The following is a 26,204-nucleotide window of genomic DNA, read 5'->3' on the forward strand; positions in this document are numbered from 1 at the left end:
TTTCTACAACCAATATGGTCTCTTTTCATAATCGGCGATTACAGACAAGTAAGCGCGAGCACGATTATATAGAGGACATACTCGGCTATACTTATCCACCATTGTCTATGATTGACTAAAACCCGTGAATTAAAGAATTTAAGATCTTGAAACACAGGAACACGGACTAAGTTATTTTATATTAAATCTCAGGAGAGCGTAACAAAATATTTTGTGAGCAAACATTGACAGGAGATTTAAAGGAATGATTGGTGAGTATTCATTAGTTACCCAAGTAAAAGAGTTTAAATATTTGAACAAAAACCACCAGCAAAACACGACCAGAACGAAACCACTAGACTAGGGAAGGTGGAGATTAAACTGGAACTGTAGTTCCATCAGTACCACTGATGACAATGAAGATAGCAAGAAATACATTTCATATTCATAAATATTGGATATTGGTACACGGAGAAAAAAAGAAGTGTAGAGGTCTTAAAAGAGAGGAAAAACGTATCCATCGACGTAAGAAGAGGGAATACGAACAGAATATTCTCAATGAGATACAAAGTTTATTCGATAAAAATGAAACGAGGAAATACTACAAATCCTTGAATAATAGCCATCGAGAATTTAAACCAAGATTAAAAATTTGTAAAGACACTAACGGTGAAATTCTACATGATGAAAACTCAGTTCTTAAAATATGGGAACAACATTTCAGCGAACATCTAAATATAAACGATATTGAAGGAAGTTACAACATATACAATCAACAAAATCTGCAACGTCAACTACACAGTGAAGATCCAACAAGAGAAGAAGTGTCAACGCCATCCTAAAATCCAAAGACAATAGAGTCCCTGAAATCTTTTTCAAAACCAGAGGGCACAAGAAGTAGAGAACGACCACGAATGAGATGGGTTGATCATGTGGAAGAAGACCGACAGATTCCAAAGGTCAGAAGATGGAAGGCAGTTGTTAGAAATCGACAGAAGTGGCGACTTCTTTGTGAGCAGGCCAAGATCCACAACGGACTGTCGAGCCACTTATAATGATGATAATTCATAAAAATATTAATACAACAAACATATAGTGCTTAAAATTGATAATTGTCACTATTTGATATATCATAAAAATTACAGTACCACAAAATAAAATAATACTTTATTACACTTCATAATTTACATAATAATTATTTTAATATATATGTATAATTTGTATATATTCATTCAACAATCTGTGAGGCTATCTTTTTCACATTTTTGAATCGCCCTGTAAACTACATAAAATAAAAAATCAAGTAGACCGAGTAAAAGAGGAATGCAGTGACACAACCCGAAAAAAAAAAACTGAATACGTGATGTAATTTTTTTCGTTCCTTTTTTATTATATTTTTGTGATACTCAAATTTGTTCTTAACACAACGCGACGTCACCTGAAAGAGATAGAAAAAGTAAATAACGTTGTTTGCAAGATGTTTCGTTAGAGGTTTTAAAAGTATAATTACAATCAACTAATGTTCATCTGCGAGCGGATGATCCGCGAGTCCGTGGATAATGGCGACCCGTGAGGTAGTGCCATAGAGCCGCCATGGCACTACCTTGCTAACTATGCAGAAACATATTTTTTATCTTTAAAACATCTGAATGCCTGTTAATATGAAATCTAGCAACTGTGTGCGCAATGCAATTCTGACAACCGATGCTAGCAACCCACTGCGGACCGGATAATCTGCTGGTGCTAATATCACAGTGGCTCCTATGAGAAGAGAAAGATTTTACGAGCATCCTATGTGAGTGACAGAGATAGAGCTGTATTATATATTTAATAATACGTTAAAATGAGACTACTCCAGCCAGGCACGATATATCGAGATAGAAGTTTTAGATAACTCGGTCGGCCTTTACCCGATTTAAAAAGTGGCAGTGGACAAAAACTTCGCTGTCGTAAGTTTAATAAAACTATTTATGATAAAAATAGGTGGTTGTGTGGTTGCGAACAAACTAATAAACTGTTTTGTTTTGTATGCGTTTTGTTTGGAGGTGACGAGACGAGTCAAACTGAGGCACCGATGATCTTGTTCATATGTGAGAGAAAATGAAATCCCATGAAAAATCTAAAGTGTCCATAAATGTTTTTAGTTTTTCAATGCTTGGTGAGTTAAATATAAAAAGCCAATTAAATTCAGCTTATCGTGATACTCTAATTAAACACAATGAACAGGTGGATAAGAATCGATATGTCTCGAATCAAATCATAAATTGTATAAGGTTTGGTGAAGCTTTTGAGTTAGCTCTTAGAGGTCACGACGAAACCTAAAATTCAGAAAACAGAGCAATGTTTAAGGAGCTAGTCAATTTTAGCGCCGAATTGGGCAACGACTTAAAGATTAATATTCAAAGTTTCAAATCTTTTAAAGGTTCCTCAAAAACAACCCAAAATGAACTTCATGAGTGCATGTTGGATGTTAGGATGACGAGGAAATTACGAAAGACATTGAAAATTCTCCTTATGTTGCAGTGATTGCCGATGAAACGACAGACGTTGCTGGTGAATTTCAATTAGTTATAGTTTTCCGATATTTGTGTAAAGGACGAGCAGTCGAGAGATTTTGGGAGATTTTATGTACTGGACGGACATGATGCCATCGCTGAATGCATTTTAAATGTTTTAAATCCCTTATTAAAACATACTCCGAACAACTTAATTGCTTAAAGTTATGATGGCGCTTCTGTTATGAGTGGTGGATTAAATGGCGTGCAAAAGGAAGGAGACATATCCTCTTGCAAATTACGTTCATTTCTATGCACACCAAACGAATTTAATTATGACAAGTGCATGTTTTATCAATATGCAGGTTAGGATATTTTTTTCTAATTTATCTGATTTGTGTTCATTCTTTACTTCGTCTCCTCAAAGAACAAACATTTTGGATGAGGTGGTTGATTTCAGGTTGCCAAAATCTTCTCAAACACGTTGGAATTTTTAATCACGGGGTGTTCATACTGTTCACGAAAATAGCTCATTGCAGTTATGGACATTATACAAAGTACTTCACGTGATTTGTTAAAGCAACCACTGAAATATGTATAGTTCTTTTCGATGACACACAACTGAAACTAATTAATTTCGCGGACACTTGCCAAATAATTATTGTCTTCGCCGAAAAGTTATTAAGAGATATTGTTCGGACTTAATCCAAACTGGCAACAGTGCTCTCACGCCTTACCCCTCGCTGCAACATCGCGCGGTCCAAAATTTGACTCTGCGAAAGATTGCAAGGAGAGAATTTCTTTCTTTTTACGTTCAACTGCCGACCCGAGAAGACACACCGCTCTTAAGTTTCAACTGCCGCACGGTGAATCATACGATCACGTGTTAACAATAAGTGATAATATTTCTTATTATCTATCAAACAATTTAAAGGTATACTGTTTATAATTGAAATACATTTCTACTGAGAAAGAAGTACTTTATTTAAATACCCACAACAAAAAGAACCACCGCTTAATGAAAATATACCAAAAAGTCGAAGGAATAATCCGAAGTAATTATACCTAATTACTTGTACCCGGCCGAAATATTTATTCGGCTACACTAAGACGGTGTTAGGGAAATCCTGCCCGCTTCAGATATTCTCTTCGGAGGCACCAACGAAATATGCTGAGTTTCTGTAAATTTTCCGAATATTAACGGGGAAAATTTGGATTCAAGATCTTTGTGGGCTAGCCTTGACTGTTCAGGAGAAGAAAAAGAAGATTATATCTATGATTTATAGAGGCTTTAAAGCTAAATATGGTTTAAAGAGTTGAAAATAAGTTACGTTTTATACAATATCATTGATTATTTATGGGTTTAAATCACCTATTCCATATTAGACGATTATTTCATAATAACCTCCCTTTGTAACTTTTTTCAATAAATTTTTAGGGTAACAAAATAATATACGAGCCCCTTCCCATATCAGTTGACTCACCTATGGAATTTGCAATTGAAGTCGATTACTTTACTCTGCAAGTTTTTATAAGTTCCCATATTAATTTATATGGCATTTTTATTAATATTTATTAAAAACATTACCCTTATGGTTTTTTGTTTATTTTCAACAATAAAAAAAAATTCACCAAACCCTGGCTATGCATTCACTTAATTATGTCAACATACGTTGATTTTTTCATAATTACGTTAAATTCAGAGGTAGCTATGAAAAAATGACATCAAAACAATAATATTGTCATTTAATGTCAAATGTATTTTGTAGTAGAAAACAAAACGAAGCAGATCGAAGGGCATTAAGACGCATTATAGTGAAAAATCGACGAGCAAATTATATGGAGTTAAGTGTTTCATGGAGTGACGTTACTGGAAGACACATTTCTAGATCAATATGTCATCGAGAGGCCCACAAATTAGGATTTGGTGCTTATAGAGTAAGTTTTATAGTTGAAAAAATTAGTACGAATTATTTTTAATAACTTTCATTGTATTTTAAGCTAAGGAAAAGCCACTTCTAACATTACAAAAAATGAAAAATGGACTCAGATGGTCAAAAGAGCATAAAGATTGGACTCGCAATGGGATTCAATACAATGGAGTGATGAGTCTAGATTTAAAGTGTGTGTTGGAGACAGTAGGAGTCGCGTCATTCGCGAAATGAAGCTTTTCATCCCGACTATCTGAAGAGAAAAGTCAAATTTCATGCATCTGTCATGATCTGGGACAGCATGTCGTCTAAAGGTGTGGAAAAGTTAGATTTTATCGATGAGATAAACAGTAAACACGGACAAATATTTGAATATTTTACAAGAATCTCTTTTACCGATTATGGAACACTGTTTAACATCAGCGAAAGATTTTGTCTTCCAACAGGACGGCAGAGGTTGTCATCAAAAAGAGTTTAAAATGGATTGAAGACTATGGCATACCACTTCCGGAATGGGTTTCTAACAGTCCCGACTTGTCCCCGATAGAGAATTTGTGGTGAAAAATAAAAAAACCTTTGAGAAAACATCCTGCCAGGTCCGTCAACGAATTGACGGAAAAATTGCAAGAAATATGGGATTCGTTTACATTAGAATTTTGTCAGAACTTGGTAAAAACTATGCCTCGAAAAGTTGTGGATGCCATTAAAAATAAAGGGGATGTAACTCAGTGGTAAACTTTCACATTTTTTTTGTTAATACTATATATTTTTCCTCTTTTTAAATTTATTATTATTCTGTTTAATCAATAGTTTTCATTGCGTTATAAAATATTTGCTATAATTAGGAAATTCAAAAAAATTGTTCAATGCATTAAAACTTCTAAAATTTACGCTGCGTTTTTATTCTTGTACTCTAAAATTTAATTTTCTTAGCAATCTAACGTTGGGCCAACTGATATTGGAAGGGGCTCGTAATGTAAATAACATATAACAGTTCATTACAAATAGTTATTCTATCTATTCGTGATGATTTCGGAATTTGTATTAAAAAAAAAACAGTAAAGTCATTTTTAGAAATTCAAACGGTATTCCAAAATATTCTACTCTGCGCTACATTTGATAATTATATTATAGCTACACTTATAAAACAGTCAACGAAATATCTTGCGAATTTTTTAACACGTATTATGTTGATTATTTCTCCGGGTCAAAAATATTCAACACTCATATAATAAAACTTACCAGACTAATGGAGCACCTTACATGCGATGTAGAGAGCAGCTGCTTTGGCATATTTTATTCTATTTCTATTAGGTTCATCCCAGTCCGGCCCAACGCATGAAATCGGGCAGTTCCCGAACGGGAACGTCTCGTGCATAGGCTTTCACCCTTAAGTTTCTGTCTTCGGTCAGAAGTACCACCTCCCGCACAAGATGGCGGGGTTCTCCTGAAATATAAAAAGGACCGTGAGCTTTAAAATATAGAACATTCGTACAATGTATGTATTTTAATAGTTTAACAGGCAATATTAAAAGAAAAACGTTTTTTTTTTTCAGTTACCCGAAGATTGGAAGAAAAGTACTGATCACTGGGTAAAACATAAAGCTAATAAATAAATAAAGAATCATGGACGGTTATATAGGTATCGGGAGTTGGAGAAATCTATAAATCAATTACTAGATGGACACTTACCTTCAGAAATCTCTTGTGCATTCTCCTTGTGCCCCTTGCATAAACCTAAACACGTAGTTAAAATCTTATCATCGTTTTTAAAGCTATTGTCCCACATAGTATCATCTTCTGTGGAAAAATTTGTGGACGGAAGGATAGCGCCTTTTGTGGTGACGCATTTCACAGAGGCGTGTCTATTTTTGAGGAATTCTAAGGCTTCTCTGGCGCAATCTGCTACTCTCTTTACGTGTTGCGGATCCAAAGCACTTCGCGAGTCTGGGGCGAGTCCTTTGCCACCTCTCGAGAGACCTTCTAATTCACTTAGAACTGTAACAAAAAGAAAGGATTTATAAAAAATGTAAATCAGGTTTTGACTACATTATATAGATAATTCATTGTTATTTGTCCCTCCAATTTCAAATCTGATATTTTCTAAGTCATCAGTTAATCGATTCATGTAGTAGTATTATCTGAGACAGTTTTAGATCCTGTGGAATACCGACATAAGCTTGTAGGACAGTGTTACGATGGAGCCAGTGTGATGACAGGGCACTTAAATGGACTTCAACAAAAAATTAAATCACATGCCCCACAAGCAATTTTTGTGCATTGTCTAGCCCATCGACTTAATCTTGTTTTGCAACAAAGCTTTAAGAAAATATCAAAATGTCGAATTTTTTTTGCAACTATTACCGGAATCCCATCGTTTTTTCATATTTCAGCAAAACGATCGTACGCTCTTGCATCTATATCGGCTAGACGTATGCCAACAATTACAGAGATAAGATGGTCGTCTGATTCAAAATTAATCAGTGTAATTATTGAAGACTGGAAAGAATTAAAAGAGTTTTTGGATAATATAATGAATTCTGAAGAGTCAGACCGCAAATCAGTTCAGCTGGCTAAAGGCTTTTTAAGAGATTTAATTGATTTTGAGTTCACATTTTTAGCAACAGTTTTTAGCGACATTTTTCATATACTTAACAGATATTTTATATGACGTTCTTCAAGAAAAATCCCTAGATATTAATTTTTGTTTAAACCAGATAAGGAAAACTCGTCAATTAATAAGTGATAAAAGAAATGAAGAATTTTTTAATTCTATTTTTGAAAAAGCAAGCACAATGACGGTCATTAATACTTCCAAAAGGTTTAGGTTCGATGATGGTTTGAGCAAGTATGCAATTACTACTCAATAGAGAACATTATTTTTTGAAATATATGATCATATTTTAATGGAAATGGATATACGTTTTCAGGATTGTGATAAATTAAAATTCGTAACCAAGTTTGAGTCATACAGTTTGACCTTCCCTTCCGACGCTTTTCAAAATTAATTTGAGTTTTATGGCACACAATTTACTAAACATCAAAAACTTAAAAGTGAGCTCTGCCTTCTTTATGCCGACGAGAATTACAAAAATGTGAATTTGCAAGAATTGGTTATAAAGTTTCAACCAATTAAAGACATTGTTGCAGAAGCCTATAATTTGTTTTGTTTAATTCTGACAATTCCATCGACAAGCGTATCCGTAGAAAGAAGTTTTTCGTGTTTAAGAAGGTTAAAAACTTTTACAAGAAACACTATTTCACAAGATTATCCAGTTTGACTGTTATCGCACTTCATAAAGAACTGTTGAATGAACTTATGCAGAAGCATCCTTTCTACGAGGATATTATTGATAGATCTGCCTCCCTAAAAGACCGAAGGATCGACTTGATTTATAAAAACTATGTAAGTCAGTTCTATTAGTCTATCTAATACTGCTTTTCTTGTTTAAGTATCTCTTCACCCTCGGTTCTAGTATCATCACCATCATCATTCCACAACCTCTTTCATCCACTTTTGAATATAGGTCTCCTCCATATTCTTCCATTGTTCTCTATCTTGTGCGATCTGTATAGAATTTCCCACTGTTTTTCTCAAGTCATCCATCCATCTTTTTGGTGGTCTACCTCGGTGTCTTTTATCTTCTCTAGGTCTCCATTCTATGAGTCTTTTGGTCCACTATTATCAATTAAACTTGCTACCAACCCATCTCCATTTGGCTTGTGCAATTTTTTCTATGACATCTGTCACTTCAGTCCCCCCTCTCTCTCTCTCTGTCTCTCTCTGTCATCCCGTGAGAGGTTGTTGGTCCTCCATCGGGCGCCTCCCCAGGTGGCGGATAGGGGAATGCCTCCTAGATAGAGTTAGTACCGGGGAAATGAAATACTCGGGGCGGACCAAAACCAGTAAACACTGCAGCGTTTGATCCAGAGTGGTCGGCTGCAATCAGCATATTACCCAGAGTGGGCGGCTGAATCGAAACTCAATAACCTGTTTTAGCAGGCGTGGTGTTTTAATCGCCAAAAAACCCTCAATGAAATGTCAAGGTCTAGAACTAAAATGCCCCAGGCAAGCAGAATGAATCGTATCTAGTATAAGTGCCCTAAAAAACTGTTTTCGAGTTATTAGGGCCCTAAACTCATACTTTTTTTAAAAGAATTTTTAATGAGATTTGGGCGCGACGTAGGTACCAAAACTCCTTTTGACTCCGGCAAGCTTTCCTCATCTTCACCACTTTTTTAGGACACGAGCCGTCGCTGACTCACAGAAGTTCCCCTAAATATTATAAAAACTATCGAAAACATCTACCAAAACAACAAAATGGAAGTTAGAATAGATGGACAACTTATAGAACCTATAGAAATAGGCAGCGAAATAAGATAAGGGGATTCATTGAGCCCCATGCTCTTCAATTTGATCATTAATGAAATCATCAAAAGCTTAACAAAGGAAGAGGATACAGAATGAGAAACAAAGAAATAAAAATACTCTATTACACAGACGACGCAATATTGATAGCCCAAGATGAACATAGTCTGCAAAAACTGGTCCACAGATTTAACATAAAAGCAAAAGAATGTAATATGACAATCTCATCTCAGAAAACTAAAACAATAGTAAAACAAAAAGAGAAATCAAACGATTTCTACCTAGTGAAACCGAATTCAAATTTTTACCACTGTGCTTCCTAAAACTTGCGAAGCAAACAGCTTGATAAATTACTCGGCAAGGGAATTTAAAACTGCATTCCACATGCCGTTCATCATGGTCAAAATTCGTAGTAAATTCAGTTTCTTGTACTCCAAACGGAGTAAAGTAATAAAACATAATGACGGTATTAGATTTTTGTTTTCATACAGGGCAGCGACAGCCGCTTATACGCATTTCGACCTCTTTGGGTCTCCTCAGAGCGGTATATACCAGAGTAGTGGCTATAGACTATAAGTGGCTGTAGACCTAAAGAGGTCGAAATACGTATAAGCGGCTGTCGCTGCCCTGTATCAAAACAAAAATCTAATACCGTCATTATGTTTTAAAACAATAGTAGTCAGCAAAGAATCAACCAGATGTGAAATAAAAATTGATGGCATTAGTATTGAACAAGTAATGGAAATAAAATACCTGAGAATTACACTGTCTAGCTATAGAGACCTGAACAAAGAGGTGATCAAACAAATGCAAATAGACTGGAAGGATGCCTTATTAGCACTACATGGATATGTAATAATCTAATAGAACCAATGTAAGACCAATAATGACATATGCCTCAGAAACAAGACCCGACATAGAGACAACGTAAAAGTTACTAGAAACGGCAGAGATGAGAGTACTGAGAAGAATTACAGGAAATACGCTGAGAGATCGAAAGGTAAGTGCAGACAGAAGAAGAAAATGTAACGCACAGTGTATAAATGAATGAACACAGAATAGAAAAAAAAAAAGAACGGAATAACCACATAAGCAAAATGGGGGAGACCCGCGTCGTAAAAATAGAAAGAAATAAGTCACCAATCGGCAGAAGAAGCATCAGACAACCGCGCAAAAGATGGAGTGACAACCTACCATAGAGGTAGTAATCCGCCAATTAACAAGCAGAATTGCTTATAAAGAGAAAGAAGAAGAATTTTAAAAATATTATTTAAAATTTAAATATACAGAAAACATAGCACGAAAATTTCGCGCTCTTCTACATTACGCCCATTGTACCATTTTTTTCTGCATGTAGTATTTCACCTGGTATTATGTCAATGTTTGAGGAGTTATTCCTCTTTAGCGATTTAACTGCTTATTTTACTTCAGAGAGTAAGACAGTAGGTACTCTAGAGTAATTGGAAGGCCTTAGATTTTCTGCTGAAGTCTCGTTATTTTTTAATATTGTTCTGAAGCTATTTTCGTGTGGCATCCTAAAGTTATTACTATTTTATTTATTATTGGCTTATTCCCTTTAAAATAGTAATTACTCGTTATTTTTATATAAATCACTACAACAGTTTCGCCACGTTTCCAATATGTCGTCAGTATCGGTCTTAAGGTTACGTTTCGTATTCACCACAGAACACGATTGAGGTTTAAACTCTCTGGTAAGGAGTTTGACCTTTTGAAATCAATCTCTCGGTTCATTCCAACAACCACGTTGTGCACAAGACGGTTACCCATCACACTTTCTTGAATACCCCTTCAATATTTTTGTTAGATGACCCTACTTTGGCGTTAAAATCTCATAGAATTGTGACTAGTTCACGATTGGGAACAGCTCTAATAGTTTAGTCAAGACGACCATAGAACCTGTCAATGTCTTCATCTTGTGTAGTTATCGTAGAAGCGTATATCTATATAAGGTGTAGACTGTAGAGTGTTGGTAGGTATTCGAATTTTAATGGATATTAGAGAGGAAGGATGAATGTAGTGAGGATGCTATATAATCAGAAGAGAACAATATATTTATTTAGATATGTAATCTTCTTCTTAAGGTGCCTTCTCCATTACTGAAGATGGGCTATAACTACAGCAAATTGTTCTCTATCTTGAGCTGTTCTTAGTATCGAATGTGTGTCCATGCCTGTCCAGTTTCTTATATTCTTCAACCAGGAGCATTTTCGTCTTACTGGACCTCTTCTTCCTTCCACTGCCCCTTCCATTATAAGTCGTAGGAAATTTACTCATCTGTAAATATGTCCTAGATAACTCGTTTTTCTGTTTTTTACAATATTCAGGAGTTCTCTCTCAGTACCCATTCTTCTTAGCACCTCGTTGTTGGTCACGTGCTCTGTCCTAGAGATCTTCAGCATCCTTCGAAAAACCCACATCTCACACGCCTCATACTTGTAGATATGTAATAAATTTATATAATTATTGACATTTTTCTATTTATCTATGATAACGTAAAATTAGGCTCCTCGTCTTAATGCAAAGTTATTAACGGAATAATCAAAATAATGTATTGGCTAAATGCCTCGTTATTGAGTAAAGTTGGTTTCATTGTCTTTACAAAGAGTCGCATTCACAGACTGGATTCGGATCCGCAAATTACGGATCTCACTCAGTAAGTTAGTAATCTCTTAACTGCGCTACCGGGGTGGTCTACAAGTGAAGATATCGATAAAAATACAACAGAACGAGTCATAATATAGATATTATGCATAAGTAAATCCGCTGTAGGGTGTTCTCTGTCAAAAGTAATCCTCGAAATGAAATATCAGATATGTTATAGCATTTTAAATATTCCTATTGATTGTTTAAACTTAAACACCAACAATCAACTCTACCTCCGAGTCAAAACCTGTCAGGAACCTTACTCAGAAATAGTTTACAATAATTTACATACATAACCAAATGATAGCCAGTGGCCCTGCCTTGTCTTTCGAGTCATGTAACAAATTGCACTATTTTGTTCGTACGTTGGCGGCATTGTGTATAACTAGATAACAAAAGCATATTTTATACATTCCCATCGATGGTAGTACAACAACGAGTATCATGTAGTAGTTCGCAGGGAATATTGTATGCGAAAAGGTGTTGGCCAACGGCGGTGCCTCTGAAATGATTCGGTTTTGAAGCATTCACCGCGACTCAATCGCTTCCGAGGCTTGCATACAGGGAAAACAATAGATAGATGCTATAAATTAAACTGGATCGATACCTTCTACAAACAAGTGTTTTCGTATTTTAATATATCAAATTTATTAGGTTGGTAGTTCTGGTAATTTAATAGCTCTTTGTGTTGTATTCTACTATTAGGCCAGTTAAAAAAAAAGCTGAAAAAAAATCTTATACAGGCTTTTGAAGGATCTAAAATGTATATGAGCGATAGCTGATGACTAGAGCGCGGATTATATGCAAATTGCATATACGTGCAAATTTTGCATATTTTGTCAGTTTGTCAGTTGAAGAAAATGCATATTTTGTTAAAAATAGCCTTTGTAAAAAACTTTAGAAGTTTTTTACAAAGGCATTGCAACCAAACCATTCCTAATGAGTCGACCATCAGAAAGAAAAATGTTCATTCGGTCTACGAGACAGTTCTTCAGAAAATAAAATCTTCAATTGGCGAGAAAAATTTCTACATCGTTGTGGATGAAAGTACCGATGCTTGTGGCAGATATATCGCCCATCTGATGATTGAAGCACTTCAAGAAAATAATTATACAAACGCATACTTAATAGCTTCGAAGCAGTTGGGCAAAACCAATAATGTGACGGTATCCAGATTCATACAGCAGTCTCTCTCAAGCTCCTTTCTTCCAAACTCAATGCCAGAAGAAAAGTTGTTGGTGATTCTATCTGATGCAGCACCCTATATGGTAAAAGTAGGACAGAACTTTAAAGTATTTTGCCCTAATTTGGTGCATGTTACATGTGTTTTGGACGGGATAAACCGAATAGCAGAAACCATGAGAACAGAATTTCCCTTAGTAAATAAGCTAATTTCAAACGTTAAAAAAGTATTCATCAAATCCCCTCTAAGAGTGCAGATGTATAGGGAGAGACTGCCTGGAGTTAGTTTACCACCAGAACATGTAATTACCAGATGGGGAACGTGAATTAACGCGGCTATATTCTACGCTGAACATTTTGATGCCGTTAAAGACTTAATTTTGGACATGTAGGACGACGCTCAGAGTGTAGTTCAAAGTAAGGACTTGTTACAAAGTGCAAGTGTAGCTAGAGATTTAATTTTTATTAAAGTTAATTTTGGCTTTATACCAGATATAATCACATCGTTAGAGAGTGGACAATTAAGTTTAAGGGAGTCCATTAGTATCATTGAAACTTTTATGGCTAAGTGTGGCAACGTTCCGGGTAAAGTTGCAGATCACATAAGGCGCAAAGCGGAAGTGACTTTAATCTTCTGACGAACATCTACCACGGCCTTATAGTATACTGACAAAACTTAAATACATATTGTCCAATTACGTCAGTAGACGTTGAAAGAACCTTTTCTATGTCTAAATACATTTTTACTGATAAAAGACAATCATTTTTACTAGAAAACTTCGACAAGTATCTTGTTGTCAATGTATTTTATAGTATTTCCAAACGAGAAATTGTATAATATTGTAATACTTTTTTGTACCAGTTTAAAATAGTAAATAATTGTATCTGACTATGTTTTTCTTACTTTCTATGTGTATTTTTCCAAATAAAAACCCATTTTTAAACATAGTACTTTTTGCACCATATTTTGTTCTACTATATCATTAAATTTTATTACATCTTGGATTGCATATTTTGTAGTAAAAGTCAATATTTGTGCATTTTTTTATGAAAAAAGATGCATATATGTATATGCGCATTATTTTTCAAAAAAATGTTGCATATATTCTGCGCTCTACTCATGACAAATCCTTTGGACGGCATTTTTGCGTTCTACGTCCCAAATATACATGGATATCATGGTCTGGTTCATGAGAATTTCTGATCCCAAAATACCAGGAAAATAAGTAAAACATCGTAGCAAACAATGTTGGATTTGAACTTATACTAGAATAAACAGAGCAAGAAATAAGAAACGCCATAAGAACTATGTGAAATAGAAGAGCCCTAGGAAAAGACGGACTAGTAATGGAAATGATAGGAGTACAACCCATGAAAAAATGCTAGAAATAGTTTTTAGTACCGACAGTTTAGTTAAATACTCTAAAAATATTGATATTTAAAACAGAATCCTCCTTGATCTATATCTCACCCTGGAGCAGCAACTGGTGCAATATTTGGCCGGTTTTGATGAAATCTACCGTGTAACATTCGTAAATTTTATACATATGTGAAGTGAGTTACGTAGTTTACTCAAAAAAACTACATTAGAAAATCGTTTTTACTTTAATTCTAATTTAAAACTAATTTAACTACCACGTTTAAAAGATCGATAAAAAACTGGAGTGTCATAAAGAGACAGTTTGAGAACAACTATACTCATATGCAAAAAAAACGCAACGGAGAAAATTTTGGTCAAATTCAAAGTATTTCAGTTTTTTTATTTTTGGCCATATTTTGATAATTTTTTTAGTACACTGTGTAAAAATTTATAAATTTTAACTTAGTATAGTGAGTTTTTTAATAAAATTTTGTATTTGACTTATTATACGGTGTTAATCGAAAGGTGGTTTTTTATCCTAACTTTGAAACATCCTGTGGAATAATTCCGTTAGCGGATTTTTGTAAAACCTTGTTTTTCGGTTGCAACCATGTCTTCTAAGTATTATGTTTTTGTTTCATGTGAAAATATGGATTGGTTCATTTTTAAGACCGAACTGACTTTTCCACCCACAATTTACGACTTTTCCTATTATTACCATCATCGTTTGTATTAATTTGTAATACGACGATGGGTTCTTTGGTGCCTGATATCGAAAGAATGTCATCGACATCCCAGAAGCACTGTATTTCAATAATGATTAAAAGCAACGACATGATCTTGGATTTAATGAACAATGATAACAATAACAAAACATAAAAAAAAACAACTTAAATGTAACTTAACCCAAGTACGCAAATAACAAAGAAAAACTACTAAAAAATAACTTAATACATTGTATTGCCAACCCTAGCCTCTATAACTGCCTGTACACGTCGGCTCATGCTGTCTATGAGGTTGCGAATATCATCTTGCTGGATGTTTTGCCATTCCTCTTCTAGAGCCAAGCGAAGTTCGTTAATTGAGGCTGCTGCGACTTCGCCACCTCTAATATTTCTACCAAGCATGTCCCAAACGTGGTCTATTGGGTTCAGATCTGACGAACACGATGGCCAGTTCATTTTATTAATACCACCTCTCTCTAAATACTGCGTGACAGACATTGCAGAGTGAGGTCGCGCATTATCTTGCATTAATAGAAAATGATCGCCGATATATTGAGAAAAGGGTACTACGTGATTCGCTAAAATTTCCTCAATATACCGGTGTGCAGTCAACGAACCCTCAATAAATACCAATTCAGTGTGCGCCTCTCGGGATATTCCTGTCCATACCATCACCGAACCCCCTCTATGGCCACGCGGGGACTGAAAACACACTCCGCAAATCTCTCTCCAGTTCTATACCATATTCGTTCTCTACCGTCTGATGAGTGAAGACAGTATCTCGACTCATCTGTAAAAAGAACATTACTCCATTATCCTAAATTCCAATGTAAATATTCCCTGGAAAAATGTAGTCTAGCCACTCTGTACCTTTGCAAACCAAATTTATGTAATCTTCGACGAACTGGACATACAGTTACATTATTGCCTCGAACCTCTTGAAGCTGATTTCTTGTTAGTGTATATACAGGTATGGAAATAATTTTTCGGAACATACGAATATCAATACAATAAGTAGATTTCTTGATTTGTAATTAACCAGTGTAAATTTCAAGATAACGTCGCGATGTGCCGTGTCTAATTCAATTGTTCGACTGGATATGCTGTACCCACTGAGTTCTCTGATTTGTAATTAACCAGTGTAAATTAAAATATAACGTCGCGATGTTTTAAAATTAATTCATTTGTTCCATTGTAATCCTTATTACAAGTCGATTATAGTCGTACAAATAAATTCATTTTAAAACATCCCGACTTGATATTTGAAATTTACACTGGTTAATTGCAAATCAGAGAACTCAAGGGTACAGCATATCCAGTCGAACAATTGAATTAGACACGGCACATCGCGAAGTTATCTTGAAATTTACACTGGTTAATTGCAAATCAAGAAATCTACTTATTGCATTCATATTCCTATGTTCCGAAAAAATATTTCCATACCTGTATATATATATATATATATATATATATATATATATATATATATATATATATATATATATATATATATATATATATATATATATATATATATATATATATATATATATATATCTATATATATCTATAATCGAACACCTCTCTACCCTAAGGTGTGAGGTAAATACAAAAAATACAGGTTACAGATATACATTACATCTCAAATCCAATGAAATTTTTTTTTTAATTCTATTCTGTGCACGAATTTTGTCCATTCTTTCTTATTTTTTGCCTTATTTTGAGCTTCTGACCATTCCATTCCCCTACTTTTCAAAATCTGCCCTACTTCGTCATCCCAGGTTTTCCGTGGTCTGCCATACGCAGTCTTATACTTTTTCACTTTAGCCTTCCAGACTTGCTTAACGGGTCGGTTGTCGCTCATTCGGCACAGATGACCAAACCATTTTATTTGTTGTGTTTCAATAGCGTGTAGTACAGATTCTATGCCCAGTTCTTCTCTAACATCTTTATTTCTTATTTTGTCTCGTCGTGTTATTCCTTTGACTCGTCTTAGATATTTCATATCAATGGCTTGTATCTTGCTTTTTAATTGCTTTGTTAAAACCCAGCTCTCGCTTCTAAATATCAAGATTGGTCGGAATACTGTCTTATAAACTGTCATTTTGGTTCTTCTGTTGATTTCAGGTTTAGCTATGAATGCTCTACTAAGATTATGGTACACTTTTGAAGCACTACTTATTCTTTCTGTTATTTCATTCTGCATGGTACCTTCTCTGTCTATTGTAACCCCTAGGTATTTGAATGCATCTACTTGTTCTATGAGTTGTTGGTTAATTTCTATGTTAACATTTCGGTTAGTTTTCGCTATTAGCATCACCTTGGTTTTCTTAACATTAATCTTCATGTTTCTAATTGCCAGCTCATTATTTCATCTATCTATATTTTTCTGGAGGTCTACAGCTATACCAACCGGTCGTAGTTTACTATATCCGATATGTACTTTGTGTATACTTGCTTTTGTTTCCTTAATTATGTCGTCAATAATCAATATGAACAGTGTGGGGCTCATAACACCTCCTTGTCTTAGACCCTCGTTCATTGCAAACATCTCTGATTCCAAATTATCCTTACGTACATAACTCTTGTTATTTTGATACAGACTTTTGATAGCACCTGTTAGTTGATGGTCAATATTTCTATTTGGCAGACTTTTCCAAACTGCTTCCTGGGACACTCTGTCAAATGCTTTCTCAATATCTAGAAATGCCATATATATTTCTGTGTTCTTTATTCTAGCTTTCTCAATTTCTTGTTAGTACCGCTGTTAAATCACGATCCCGCAAAGCGTTGACTAGTATAAAACGATCATCTAAAGCGGTAGTTTTGCGCTTCCTGTTACTTCCCGGTTTACGCTTGTTTGTTCCAGTTCGTATAAAACGTTCCACTACCCTTTGGATGGTAAAGCGATGAGTGTGTAGTACTCTAGCCACATATTCATAATTTCGTCCATCTTCAACCAGAGCAACGGCTTTCGCACAATCTTTGATACTAAGAAGCATGATCAATCATAGGTAAACAAAATGTAAGTGTCAATATGACATAATGATAACAGTCTCCAAAGCCACCTCGTCGTATTACAAAATAACTCCAAAATAATCATAATTAAAAAAGTCCTAAATTGTGGGTGGCAAATTCATTTGGCTGTAAAAAATAAACCAATGCATATTTTGATATAAAACAAAAAACACAATGCTTAGGAGACATAGTTGCAACCGAAAAATAAGGTTTTACAAAAATTCGCAAACGGAACCACGTTTTAATTAACCCCGTACAATAAGTCAAATATAAAATTTTATCAAAAAACTGACTATACCAAATTAAAATTTATAAATTTATACACAGTTTGCTAAAAATAAAAAAAATTTAATACTTTGAATTTGACCAAAATTTTCTCCGTTGCGTTTTTTTTTGCATCTGAGTGTATTATTAATTTGACGAAAGATCAACATTTTCTCCGAGACATGTGAACGAAAGCAACACCCTCTACAGTGTGAGTGTGCACGCTCGTACAAGTTTCGCGTGTGAACCGATAGGTAACCGAAGGAGCTTCCGTATTATGGTCTAAGCAAAAATTTGCATCTTCATTGGTTTTCGTGTTTATGTGTGTATGTGAACACGTCGAGCGGCAAAAGTACTCGGGAAGTCGCTTGTTTGTTTATTTATTCGCCTTTTTTATATAATGAAGTTGTCCATTGTTTGAGCACGCTGAGTAATATGGTCTTTAGCGTTTCCCATAACTCTGAAAGTCGCCGGGGTGAATGCAGGGCATATCTTCCTTGCGCCTTTTAGCTCATTACTGTCTTTGTTGGAAACTAGGGAAATTATATACTAGCGGAACGCAAGAATGCAAAACTAAGTAGCAAAAAGACAAGTAGAAATTGTTTGGTTCTTGTATACTATTTATTTAACAACTATGAAATCAAAGTTAAAAAAAATTGGCCATATCACAAAAATAAGATAGAACAAGGCACGGAAAACAAAATTTTTGACGAATTTTGGAATATTGGAGACTACGACAAACAGAATGCTTATTTATACCATAACATTAAGCAACTCATATCCAAAAAAAAACCAAGAAAAATATTATTTCTTCTCGGAATTCCACTTTCAACTATTTTGTATTTATTTCCATCCATGGCCTTACTTCTCAAAAACGATTACAGTTACTGTAAAAACAAATGCGTCAAGGCTTTACAAGACCAAAATCAGATCAACGAGGAAAAAACTTGAACCGTCATAATAAAATATCTGAGGAAACTTGCCAGTCAGCTAGGGACCACATTAATAGCATACCTAAGTACAAAAGCCACTATAACAGAAATAAAAATCCAAACAAAGTATACATTGACCATGATCTTAATATATCTTCTTTATATTACGACTATTATAAGCCCTGGTGTGCCGAAAAAAATATAATACCCATAAGTCAAGATAAATACAGAAGGATATTTTGTTTAGAATTTAATATTGGATTTAAACTACCTAGGAGTGACACCTGCAAAATATGCGATGAAATTGATGTGAACATTAAAAACTCTATAGAAGATGAAGATTCTGTGAAGCAGTTAAATATAGAAAAGGAGTTACATTTAAGGCGAGATGAAGCAATGAAATACACTTCAAAGGATGAAATAAAATTGGCTGTTTCAAAAGATACATACATATTGTCATTTGACCTTCAGCAAGCACTACCTGTGCCCTCATTAACAACTGGTCCAGATTTTTAGGAAGGGGTGGGTGTATAATCATGGTATACATGATTGCGTCAATGAAAAAGGGCTATAATATGTATATGTGATCTGAAAATACTGGTAAAAGAGGCAGCGATGAAATTGCTAGTATTCTCGTTAAACATTTTAAAGAGCGTGAACGCCTTCCTAAAAACCTCATCGTTTATACCGATAATTGTGGAGGCCACAACAAAAACTGGGTTTTGGTTAGCTTGTGGAAGCAATTGGTAATGGAGGCTATTTTTAATTCTGTAGAGCATAGATTCTAAGCAGTTGGGCATACTCATCTACCGTCCGACCGAGACTTTGCTAGGATCGAGAAATATAAAAAGAAAATGAAGGTAGTATATGAACCAGCAGATTGGTTTGATGCAGTAAGGAAATGTAAAAGAACCAATTCTTTTGAAGTAACAATAATAAAAAGAGAAGACTTTCTTTCATTTAAAGTTTTAGAAGAAAATATAACCAAAAGAAAAGATAACAGATAAAAAAAATGTTTTCTTCTCCAAAATTTGTGTTTTTGGATTTAACAATGAACGCCCAAATATAATGAAAATAAAACACTTCCTAAATGAAATTTTTAAGAATGTAAATGTTGGAAAAAGGAGTATCAGAAATCAATGTTTGACAGACTGTCTTCAGCAAAAGTATGCAGACTGTATTAAACTAAACCCTCAAAGACTTCAAAACTTATCGCTTTTGCTACCATACATACCCGAAGTTCACCACCAATTTTATTTGGAAATTGGTGCAAAAAAATTAGTTATTCAAGAGGCTGAGCAACAAAAATTGACAGTAGAAGATATAGATGAAGAATACCTGTCAAGTGAAAACTAAGTTCAGATTTTTTTATGTAAAAGGATACAAGCCACAATTTCCTCAACAATTAAATCTTAAAATACAAAATTGATGCTTTTTTTCAATTTCTTTTTATTGGTAAGATACTCAATGACCAGTTTTATCTTTTGTACCTCAAATCAAATAAATTGCACTTAAATTGGATTTTGTGGATTTAAAATGATTTTCAAACATTAATCTTCTCTAAAGTAATTGTGGCATATATCCTTTTCACGCCAAGCTCTTCAATTAATTCATCAATATCCTACTTAGGTCTAGGCATGATGTTTACTTAAAACTACACGTTTGAATTACAATATACTGAGTTTAGATCAATATGACAGAAACTTTCTAACTGTTGTGCTTGAGAGGTAAAATATAATATAGCCGCTTACAAAGATCCTAAATACATTAAGAAAATTAGCCTAATGATCATTAGGAATGTCGATTGTAATTTAAGTATGTTCGATAAAAAGTTTAGAAATGGTTGGAAACCGTACATAAACAAATTAAAATGTTTCCCACAGTTATTTTATTTTTAGTACAGGTATTTTCATTTGAAAATAAAAAGTTAAATATATTTAACAAATCTCTAACTTTAACCAGTAATCGCAGACGTCTCACTCTCTCAGACACTCTATCAGACATATGGTCAATCTAACCACCGCTATTCAAATTGACAAAATGGTCTAGTTACTCCTAAGTATTTTTTAACAAAAATTAAAAGTGATATTTTAGTACTTGGTATATCTACTTTGAATATAAATTATCCCTAGCATGGTAGTCTCTCTCTGTCTCTTGTCGTTTCCTCATTGCTGAGGATCGTGATTTCCTACAATGCGGGCTGTCAATTCTCTCCATCTCTTGCGATTTTGGGCTGCTCTCATGGACTCGGAAAACGTCTTTCCAGTGGCTTTCTGTACTTGATCTGACCATCGGATAGGTGAGCGTCCTCTGCCTCTACGTCCTTCTACGTTTCCGCACACAATTAGTCTTTCTAAGTTGTCATTGTCTCTTCTCGCAATGTGGCCAAAAAACTTTAAAACATTTGCAAGACACTGAGAGGAGAGTCTGGTCTGAATGTTTAGCTCTTCGAGAATCGACTGATTGGATCTGTGCTCCGTCCACGAGACGCGTAGCATTCGTCTCCAGCACCACATTTCGAATGCGTCAATCCTTTTCCTATCCTCTGATTTTATTGTCCATGTTTCGGCACCGTAACTGAAGATTTAAAAAATGAGTGTCCGTACCAGTCTCATTTTGAGTTTTTTGGATAAAGAGCGGTCCTTCCATATTTTTGACAGTCGACTCATCGCGTTCTTGGCCATCCCTATTCTTCTGCGAATTTCCGTATGGGAGGAGGCTGCATTGCTTAAGGAAGATCCTAGATACGTGAACTCGTCTACTTTCTCGAATTGATTTAGGGCGCCTGTTGTTTGGAGGATATTCGCGTGGTCCACAATGATGATTTTTGTTTTCTGATTATTATTCTTGAGCCCACACTTGTTGCTTTCGGTTTCTACTCTCTTTATCAGTCTCGACATCTCCTCTTCAGATGTTGCTATCAGTGTTGTATCGTCTGCGAATTTTAAGTTTGAGATCTTTTTTCCTGCAATGGAGATGCCGCCTCTCCATCCATCGAGTGCGTACCTCCAGCATGGTAGTATTTGTTTCAGAAAAAAATTATTAAACAAGTAGGTTAAAGAAATTTACATTAAATAACATTATGCAAGAATACTATGTATTAAAAAAATGTAATAAAATATTAAAAACTATGAACAACGGGTTAATGACGCATATATTTACTTTATACTTAAAATTTAGCAGGGCTAAACATTATGGAGAACACCAGTGCAGTTTACCGTGCCTTTGACTGTCGCCAAGTGCTCGGTCAGGGTGACCAATGAGCACTCTTGGCGCGCATCGCCCCGCCTTCCTTCCTTTTCCCATTTTTTTCATTGGTCTTTTGGTTTGGAATCTTGTAAAATATTATGTATAAATATTAGTTGATTTCCAAACCAAAGGACAGTCTACCTCGGTCTTTCCTAGAGCCCTAAACTCTAGGGAGCCGACTAGCGGGGCTCTGCTCCACCTACCTCAGACTCTAAGGCTTTGTCTTCGTCTCTTACGATTGAGTTTTATTTTATCCTTCAAAAAGAAACAATTCAACGTCCCAACTAGAATAAGGGAATCATCGAATCCACGAAACCCCCTAAGCAGAGCGTACAGCAGAGTCGATAATATCATAGGTCCACTCTTGCTACGACGACATGGCACCCAACAAATGGATTAAAATCCGAACCTGCGACCCAGTTCCTGATCCACAGAAGGCAACACTCCATTGACTTCAACATGGGCTGAAGTCAATTGAACAGTGGGGAGAGCCACGGGGTGTTAGAAAGCTATACTCTAACACTCCGCCATCGAGCTTTGCATCAGTCGTGATGCCTTCAGCGTGCCAGGTGTCCCAGCGAGCCAGCCAGGCCAGCCTTCTTCGACGCTGGAAGCCCCGGAGAAGCTACGAAGATCCTGGAGTATCCACAGTCCCTGCCTGCCCTCCAGATATATGCCTAGAATAAGAGATAAGTGCTTAGGGTGTTTCGCACATCGAATCCACGAAGCCCCCTAAGCAGAGCGTACAGCAGAGTCGATAATATCATAGGTCCACTCTTGCTACGACGACATGACTATAACGAAAGGTTTTCTACGAATTCCATTAATCGTTTAGAGATGTAAGTTGGTTGAATGTACTGTAGTGTACCGTTTTGTGCATCTTAAAACGTTTTATTTTGCACTTTTCATATTCATTAATAATATCAAAATAAATCTGCCTAGAATATTTTTGATGTGATAAAACAAAAGCATTTTGGTTAGAATCGGGCTCTTTTGAAAATGGCAAATAGTCGAAACGTTGAAACAATAATTTTCTTAAATAAAGTTAAATGTTAATAAAGCGTTTTATTTACAACAAACCCAGAAATTAAAAAAGTTTCTATTGAAAAATTCACGATCAGGAAATAAAAAACTATACATGTTCATGTTTTCATCTAGACTAATAACTTTTTATTTAATTCTAGTAGTTTGTTAAATATGTTACTAATATCATTAAAATGCAACGGATCCTAAAACTCCGCTCATGTCCATAATGAAAACTGGCGTTCTAAAGTAACTGCCAGAAAAGATGAAATTTTGTTCCAGAATTAACGTGTCCGATTTATCACATTGTTTCCCTAATGTATTAGCCCGAATACTAGATTTATTCATTAAGAGCTCGAAGCAGACGCTTTTATAAAGGTTAATGATGTTAGTTCAGTGTACTTCATTAATTTTTAAAACGAATTTAGCTGATTTAGAGTTCGTTGGCGTAATGCAGAGGATTCGAACGAAGAACGAACGGACTAAATGCATTTTCGGAATGTCTTTAGAACAAATTACGTTTCTATGACAGATAATAGTTTCAGACAAGTTTATAGTCAAGCGGAGCGGAAAGTCAGTTAACTAACTCCCGAAGTTTCGGCTTGGCGCAGCGTATTCGTTCGTAACGGATTCGGAATCTATACGGGAAGATTAGAGGTGTGGAGGGTTTGTTTTCTTACGAAGTAACGATGCAAGTTTAATATTCTGCTTCAGAAAACCAAAAAATCTATAGACAAACCACAACATTGACCTTTTGTTGAATTACAACAGAAATAAACACAGCGCCTTTCAGTTTCTAACAAAAAGAAAAAAAATCTTTTATCGCTTTTAAAAAGTATCATTATCCCAGATAAAAACAGTCGTTATTATAATGATATTCCATTCTCTCACACCTATAAGACGTTCCGATGATTTAGACGAGATTTGAATGAACAGTTATTGAACAAATTCAGAATTAACGGAATCAACAAAACGACGAGAAATCCGAAAATGTTTCTAGAAGATTCGACGAGATTTCTCAAATAATTGAAGAAGTATTTATACAGAACAATGAGAAGTTTGAAGAAGTTTCCAGAACATTTGATAAGATACAGAAATATATAGACGATGTAGAAGAAAATATCAAACAATTAAAGAGCATTATAACCAATACGAAAGTGCTACAACCAGTTGTAATGAGATTCAAATTGCTAACATTTGATGGGAAGTTTTCTTGATCCATATACCTTAGACAATTGAAAGCTATTGCGACAGCCAATCCTTGCACCGAGCAAGAAAAGCTTGACTGCTGCTTTACGAGGTGATACTGCGGATATCCTAAAATCGATTCCTGAGGATCAAGAAAAGAGCAAGTGGGAATTTGCAAGATTTTGAAAAAGATGTTGCTCCTATAGTGCCGCTGGCTTATCCGGAGGAGACACCAGACAACATTTTAGAAGAAATTGTTGTAGATACGTTCGCCATTGCTTTGGAACACGAACCAGCTAGTCAAACTTCACGAAGCTATAGAGTACGAACTTCTGAAGAAGGCGACGAACAAAAAAATGAAAGTCTGGTGGAAATGGTACGTAAAGTAATTCGTAACATGATACCGAAGAGACGCGAACACAGGACTGGAAGAGTTCATCCAAATGCTGATGTTCTTTCGAGATGGCCATGTAGTGTAAATTGTAGTCACTGTCTTAAATTAGAGGAACGACTTTGCTCCGTGAGAGAACCACCATCATTAATGATCAATGGCAGCCTTAACAGCTACAAGACGATGATCCATGTATAAAAAGAGGATTGGATTGAATGCGTCGAGATGATAGACCTTCTTAGGTCTAGATAGAAGTCAAGTTCTACTGGAGCCAATGAATTACTTGGTAATAAAAGGTGATCTTTTGTATAAAACCTTTAAAATCGATGATGGTACAGAATCTAAGTTTCAGTTAAACAGTTCAGTTGTACCTAAAAGTAAAGTGTCAGAAGTATTGCGTCAGTTGCATGACATTGCACCAGCTGATATTACGAAGACTATGCAAAAGGTTCGAGAACGGTTCTATTGGGTGATCTGTAATGATGATATAAGAAGATAGTAACGGAGATGTGAATGTGGGCAACCAGTCGCAACCTGCCTGATGTTGGGTCGTGAAGTTCGTTTGCCCTGCTACCTAGAGTTTAGCTGGAGTTCCGAAGAACATTGCAAGCCAAGAATTTGTCGACCGTCCGAAGTTAAGAATGAAAACACATCCAGATAGCGGAAGACAATGGGAAGGACCGTATGAAACTAAAAAGACAATAAATGACGTAATATACCGAATTAAGGAGTTGCTAAAGGATAAACTAAAAGTTGTTCATGCAAATCATCTTCCACCTTATGCTGGGTCAAATGAAACGGAAGAAGCACGAACCCTTCCACATGAGATCAAAGATGACCGACGAACGAAGTTTTAATGAATTTATGTTAAATTACGCATAAACCAAGAAGGCTAGATTCGGAGTGACCACAGAAGTTCAGCAGAACCTTTTTGATGTTCCGGAAAACGTCTCCATAACACACTGTGTTGCCCAAACCATCGAAGGAATCTCATCCATATTCAAGAAGAAGTTCGGTCGCTTGGATAAGTTGCACCCTATAACAATCAACATACTAAAGTTGGAAGAAGAGTATTGCGTTCTCGATCTTTACTGTACAGACAAGGCAAGCTACGAAAACATATGGCGCGCTCTAACTAATTTTAAGGAAATCATGTCCAATTATGACATCAAGAATTTGGCTTTACAAAAGGCCTACGCTAAAAAATCTGGATTGGAAGATTGTGAGAAGCATGATAAAAGTGATCTTACGAGAAATCGTCGTACGAATTACAGTGTGTTACATTAATCCGAAGAGATCGTGTCTTTCAAAGACACGCAGAGCAGAGCTGGAGATTCCTGTAGGTTCCGCCATCCTGGGCTTTCATATAGAGTTGCTGATCAGGACGTTTAGATCTAAGAGTGGAGCAGTGTAACGAAATAACTCGAAATCTTC

At 35.4% G+C, this 26,204-nt stretch overlaps 1 protein-coding gene across 3 annotated transcripts in view; it reads right to left on the reverse strand.

Moving 5' to 3' along the window:
* Positions 1–1,131: 1,131 nt before the first annotated feature.
* Smg6 (Smg6 nonsense mediated mRNA decay factor) overlaps positions 1,132–26,204 on the reverse strand; it is a 323,010-nt gene continuing 297,937 nt past the window's right edge. For all 3 annotated transcript variants that reach the window (XM_072531434.1, XM_072531432.1, XM_072531433.1), the window contains 3 exons: positions 6,098–6,403; positions 5,648–5,852; positions 1,132–1,417 (listed from right to left, as the gene is read on the reverse strand). In XM_072531434.1, the coding sequence (XP_072387535.1) occupies positions 5,722–5,852; positions 6,098–6,403 (437 nt within the window). In that variant the 3' untranslated portion in view covers positions 1,132–1,417; positions 5,648–5,721. The remainder of the gene's footprint in view (positions 1,418–5,647; positions 5,853–6,097; positions 6,404–26,204) is intronic.

This window comes from Diabrotica undecimpunctata, chromosome 5, assembly GCF_040954645.1.
Source record: "Diabrotica undecimpunctata isolate CICGRU chromosome 5, icDiaUnde3, whole genome shotgun sequence".
Lineage (NCBI taxonomy): Eukaryota > Metazoa > Arthropoda > Insecta > Coleoptera > Chrysomelidae > Diabrotica > Diabrotica undecimpunctata.